The sequence below is a fragment of the Anastrepha obliqua genome, chromosome 1 (genome assembly GCF_027943255.1).
Source record: "Anastrepha obliqua isolate idAnaObli1 chromosome 1, idAnaObli1_1.0, whole genome shotgun sequence".
NCBI lineage: Eukaryota > Metazoa > Arthropoda > Insecta > Diptera > Tephritidae > Anastrepha > Anastrepha obliqua.
The window spans coordinates 111731764-111738353 of record NC_072892.1 but is presented as its reverse complement, the minus strand read 5'-3'; the positions used below and the strand labels follow the sequence as shown (position 1 = coordinate 111738353).

At 40.6% G+C, this 6590-nt stretch overlaps 2 protein-coding genes across 2 annotated transcripts; both read left to right on the top strand.

The window, feature by feature from the left end:
- Positions 1-615: 615 nt before the first annotated feature.
- On the top strand, positions 616-2997 carry LOC129236563 (uncharacterized). Its single transcript, XM_054870921.1, has one exon. It carries the CDS (start codon positions 616-618, stop codon positions 2995-2997), a length of 2382 nt encoding a protein of 793 aa, XP_054726896.1.
- Positions 2998-3098: 101 nt separating this feature from the next.
- LOC129236547 (uncharacterized) lies at positions 3099-5915 on the top strand. Its single transcript, XM_054870920.1, has one exon. It carries the CDS (start codon positions 3099-3101, stop codon positions 5913-5915), a length of 2817 nt encoding a protein of 938 aa, XP_054726895.1.
- The last annotated feature ends 675 nt before the right edge of the window (positions 5916-6590 follow it).

Sequence of the window (6590 nt, the reverse complement as noted above, 5' to 3'; positions counted from 1 at the left end):
CAGGCATTCCTTCTAAAATAACAGTAGAAACATCCGATCTCTGTAACCGTACCAAAAATTAGCATGTACATACATATAATGTTGTTATCATATTTGTTTTTCCATCTGTATTTTTCGTTAAGCTAGCAGTGCCTGCTTTGCAGATTTGATACTATAAATAAGGTTGCGAAAATACATTGCACTCTCTTCTACTTGGTGCGTGAACAAATCCACATATTGTTTTTCACTCGGAAAAAATAATTAACAGGATTAAGAAAATACTTAATTCCTCAAAACATTGGTGACCCCGACGTGATCGAATAAATCATAATATACATATATAATTATTCGATTAACCGCATCGTATTAGAATTTTCGTATCCCAAGTAGAAGTAATTTCGGTACGCATATTTGTACGCACATAGTTTAAAACATATGTACATTTTCGTCGCGGCCGTGAGTGTTTGTATACCCATTTACACAAGTACAGCTATCGAAGGCAAACAGGTTGTTTTTCGCTTAAAATAAAGACATTTGGTGTTTTTTCTATTAACTGTTAACGATTAGTACAAACATAAAGACAATTAGTGCAGTGAAAAGAAAATAGAACTCAACAAAAGAAAATATATTTATAAAATGCCGAAAGAGTGTAAATCGTCTGATGAGAATCCTGGTGTAGCAGGTGAAATCGCTTTCTACAAAAAGGAAGGCAATGCGTTTCAACGCCAGCTAGATAATCTCAATAGCTTCCTTACGAACGAGCAGCTAAAAAACTTAGATGAGGCCGAACTTTCTGCGCGACTTAAACATGCTGAGCGTTTGCAGGCAAACTTCGAAAATGCACGATCAACACCTAGGCGATTGGACCGCAAGGAATTTGAGTCTGATGCTGACGAAATTTTCTCCGAAGTGTATATTGAGGTAGAGGCAAAAATTGATCGTTGGCTGAATACAAAACATAAGTCATCTGGCGCGCACTCTTCAACACTACGACAATTCTCTTGGGACGACATTACGCCGCAGCAGTTACAACGACGATCCAGGCTACCTGAGCTTAAAATTCCAGTTTTTAGTGGCTCCTATCTCGACTGGCCATCGTTTTTCAGCACGTTTACTTCAGCAATAGACAAAGACGTGGAGATGTCCAAACTAGAAAAAATGCAGTACTTAATCACGAGTCTCAGTGATGCAGCTTTAGACACTGTGCGCTCACTCGAGCCCAGTGAAGAGAATTACGACAAAGCTTTAGATTTATTAAAAGTACGTTTTGATAATAAATTACTTCATTTCCAGGCACACATAAAGGCAATTTTCGGGCTACAAGGTATGGAAATGGGCGCATCAGATGGGTTACGAAAATTAAGCGATCAAGTAAATGCACATCTTCGAGCGCTGCAAACTTTAGCAACTACTGAAGATATATATAATGGCTTACTCATTCACCTCATCACAAGCAAACTGGATCGACAAACGCACGAAAAATGGGAAGAGAACTTATCTGCACACAAATTACCTACATGGACTGATATGTCAACGTTTTTGGAAAGAAGATGCCGCATGATGGAGAATTTGGAGAACGCTATGGTCATACAGGCACCTAGCAAACAGGTGAAAAATATTGTATCTCAAGCAAAATCAAAAGCAAGCGTACTCGTTACTGTAGGTGCTGGCAAACCCACTCCACTCTGTATTTTTTGTGAATCCAAAGAGCATTTTATTACTGGTTGCACTTCTTTTTTGAATCTTTCTCCAAATTTGCGTTATAAGGAAGCAAAAAAATTTCATTTGTGTTTAAATTGCCTACGCAAGGGTCACACTATCAAGCAATGCAAATCTGGCAATTGCAGGTATTGCCAAGCAAAACATAACACTTTACTGCATTTAAATGGCAAGCAAGATGGTGTACCAAAACCAATTGTGGCATCGCCTGTAACAAATAGCCAGGTTACAACATCACAATCAGCCCTATTAACATCATTAGCTGCAAGGCCCAAACCTTTAGCCTCGAAAAATGTGTCTAACAATTGTGTGCTGTTAGCAACGGCCATCATTTTAGTAAAAAATCGTGCCGGTACATTAATTCCTTGTCGCGCTATTTTAGACTCTGCGTCTCAATTAAATTTCATTACATCCCGGTTAGCAAATCAACTTCAACTTCGGTCTCATCATTCACCAGTTTCAGTATCTGGCATTGGAGAATCGAGTCTCAATGCAGACAGATGCGTCGACATATTTGCCCAAGCGCAAGATGGTCGGTTTTCGACATCGTTCACAGCTTTAATAACACAAAGAATAACAGAATATCAGCCGAATTTTGATATCAGCATTGAGGGGTGGAACATACCAAACAACATTAACTTAGCTGACCCGTCGTTCTTTAAGGCAAATCGCATTGATGTTTTGATCAGTGCGGAATTATTCTACGACTTAATTTGCGTTGGACAATTTAGAATTGCTGATCACCTACCAACACTGCAAAAAACTAAGTTGGGCTGGGTAGTTTCTGGAGGCGTATCACATATCAGTAATAAATTAATAACTCTTTCGGCATTTAGAAATTTAACACCGCCACATGATAGCATTAATACACTTTCAAACATTGTTAAACGCTTTTGGGAGATCGAAAATGGTTTCGATTCTACTCCAGCATTATCGGAAGAGGACGCTTTTTGTGAGCAGCATTTCGTACAAAATTTTCGTCGTTTGCCCTCAGGGGACTACTCAGTTAGACTGCCACCTAAATCCGATCTTGATGCTCTTGGTGAATCCTATTATCTTGCTTTACGTAGATTCAGGGCGCTAGAAAGAAAACTCCAAAAGGATGAATCCACAAAACTTTTGTATTCGGCGTTTATGCAGGAGTATAAGGATCTGGGTCATATGTCGCTGGCATCATTTCAAGCAGACAAACCAGTTTACTACTTACCGCATCACTGCGTTAAAAAGCAAGACAGTACCACTACAAACTTCGCGTGGTTTTTGATGGGTCCGCTAAAACTTCTTCGGGGTATTCGCTAAACGATTTGTTGCTACCAGGGCCAATCATTCAGCCAAAACTTTTTAATATCTTGCTTCGCTTTAGACTTTTCAAAGTTGCACTACTTGGCGACATATGTAAAATGTATCGCTGCATTAAAATGAGTAGCCCTGATGACCAGTTGCAGTGCATTCTTTGGCGCGAGGACCCATCTGAGCAAATCAAGACATACAAGTTAAACACGGTCACATATGGAACGAGGCCTGCTGCCTTCCTAGCTATTCGGGCTATGCATCAGCTTACATTTGATGAGGAGGAATCATTTCCAGTCGGCGCTAAAATCATTCGAAGAGATTTTTACGTGGATGATTTGATATCTGGTGGCGATTCAATCGAGGAGGTCATACAAATGAAGCAAGAGATCAGGCAGCTACTTCTACGAGGAGGCTTTCCAATTCGAAAATGGTGTTCTAATGAAGTTGATGTTTTGAAAGATGAAGACGAAAGTAATTGCGAAAAATTCATAAAGTTTCATGATGGTACAGATGTGACGAAGGCACTTGGCCTTGTGTGGGAACGTATCTCAGACAACTTTCTATTCAGTTTCACACCAATCTTGAATTCGCAGAAAATTACAAAGCGATCTATTCTTTCAGTCATAGCGCGGTTCTACGATCCACTTGGCTTAATATGCCCAGTTATCGTAAAGCTGAAGATCTTCATGCAAGCCTTATGGAAGGAAAAACTGGTTTGGGACGAAAGCCTGCCGCAATCGCTACAGTCCATTTGGTTGGACTTGTGTGGTAAACTTTCATTTGTTAGCAATCTCCATTTTCCACGGTACGTGCTTGCACTGCAAGCCCGCGTTCAAATTCATGCCTTTTGTGATGCCAGTTTATCCGCTTATGGTGCTTGTGTTTACACACGCGTTGAAAAGCACGGCGTCAACAAAATACATCTTCTATGTTCCAAGTCCAGAGTTGCACCTTTGAAGTCGATCACGGTTCCGAAACTCGAGTTGTCTGCTGCGTTGTTGTTAGCGGAATTGGTTTCAAATATTTTGGAAAATAGCCAACTATCATATGAGTGCCATTGTTGGTCGGATTCAATGATTGTATTGTCGTGGCTACGATCTGCTCCCAGTAATTTTAACATATTCGTATCAAATCGCGTGGCTAAAATACAATCGCTTACATCAGGTATGACCTGGCATCACGTTCCAACCGAACTGAATCCTGCGGATATTCTTTCGCGCGGCTGCACTCCAAAGGAGCTTCTAAATAACACCCTTTGGGCTAATGGACCTTCATTCCTTCAACTTGATTCAGCGCATTGGCCAAGCAATATGGATTTCTTATCTAATCTTCCAGAAAGACGGCGCCATGTTTTAATTGCTGCAACTCAAATCGATGAAACTTACGGTTGCAAGTTCCAAAATTCATTCATCAAGTTACAGCGCGTGTTTGCGTACGTTTACAAATTTTGCCACATTAAATCAAAACGAACTTTACCATCAGCTGGATTTCTCACAGTCGACGACATTAAAGGTGGTACACTGCTGCTAATCAGGCATATCCAGCAAGTGCACTTCGCATCAGAATACAAAGTACTGAAAGAAAACAAACAGTTGCCTTCCTGCAACCATTTACTGTCACTCAATCCATTTATCGACGACTTTGGTTCATTACGCGTTGGAGGGCGGCTCTATAATTCGAATTTAGAATTCGAGGCAAAACACCCACTTTTGCTACCTAAGCAGCATCCAGTCACTTCCGCACTCATTGAATTCTATCATCGTAAACTATTGCATGCAGGACCGCAGAGCTTATTAGCATCAATTCGTCAGCAGTTTTGGCCTATTGGTGGGCGCAAAACAGTTTCAAAAATCATTGATAAATGCTTGAGGTGCTTCCGCCTTAAGCCCAGGGTACTGCAGCAAATTATGGGTCAACTTCCAACAGATCGTGTGAGACCATCTAGACCTTTTAATACAACAGGTGTTGACTATTGTGGACCACTCCAGTACAAATGTGAGGTGCGCAACCGGCCACCCGTGAAATGCTACGTATGTATCTTTGTTTGTTTTTCAACGAAAGCATGTCATCTTGAACTTGTCCAAGATTTATCGACGTCATCGTTCATTGCTGCACTCAAACGATTTATCAGCATTAGAGGCAAGCCAAGCACTATTTGGTCTGATAACGCTACAAATTTTGTTGGGGCAAAAAATGAGCTAGAAGAGCTGCGAAAACTATTCGCCGATCAAAATCACAATAGAGCAGTAGCTGAAGCTTGCATTGAAAATCAAATAGATTGGAAATTTATTCCTCCCCGCTCGCCCTATTTTGGCGGCTTATGGGAAGCTGCGGTCAAGTCCGCAAAACTTCATTTCTATCGCACCGTTGGCGTCTCTATTTTAACCTTCGATGAGCTTCGCACTCTCATTTGTGAAATTTCTGCTATTTTAAATTCTCGTCCCCTTTGTCCAATTACAGAAAATCCAGACGATCTTGACGTGCTTACACCAGCGCACTTTCTCATTGGTGGGTCATTTACAGCCATAGAAGAACCAATTGTTACGCATCTAAATATGAACCGTCTAAGCCGGTGGCAGCGAATTTGTCAGATGCAGCAAATCTTTTGGCAAAGGTGGAGCACTGCGTATCTATCATTACTGCAAGAGAGGTCTAAGTGGCGAAACCCTATGGCAAACATACAACAAGGTGCTATGGTGCTTTTAAAGGATGACAATCAACCGCCTTTAAAATGGAGTTTGGGTCGGGTTGAACACACCTTCAGTGGCGCTGACGGATATGTTAGAGCAGCATTCATTAAAACAGCAAATGGGCCAGTAAAACGAGCTATAACTAAGATTGCAGCACTTCCGGTTGAAACAGATTTGGTTGAAAGCCTACACCTTCCAACGGGGGGAGTATGTATGCAGCAGGAATCTGCATAAACCCCCATTTAGTTTAAGTTATAGAAAATACTTTGTATTATTCCTACAGGCATTCTTTCTTTGTTATACCTACAGGCATTCCTTCTAAAATAACAGTAGAAACATCCGATCTCTGTAACCGTACCAAAAATTAGCATGTACATACATATAATGTTGTTATCATATTTGTTTTTCCATCTGTATTTTTCGTTAAGCTAGCAGTGCCTGCTTTGCAGATTTGATACTATAAATAAGGTTGCGAAAATACATTGCACTCTCTTCTACTTGGTGCGTGAACAAATCCACATATTGTTTTTCACTCGGAAAAAATAATTAACAGGATTAAGAAAATACTTAATTCCTCAAAACAACCATTTTGGTCCATAGCTATACCAGGTAAAAGTCATTTTTGTTAGCGAAAATATGCATCACTCAGGATGCGCGTACTGTTCGAGAATTTTAAGAGCCGGACAGTTCATGGATATATTCAACTCTCTCAAAACTGAGACCACCTAGGTAGCATAGTCTAGTTTTCGAGAGAGCCGGGCAGTAGCACAAAAGATGCTTTAGGGTTTTGAAATTTGAGGATTGGCAAAAGTCTCTGGGAGTCAGGTCTGGGTTGTAGAACATCCTTGGCTTTTAAGGCATACTTTGCTATCCGAGTATTGTGAACAGCACTAAGTGAGTAAATTGCCA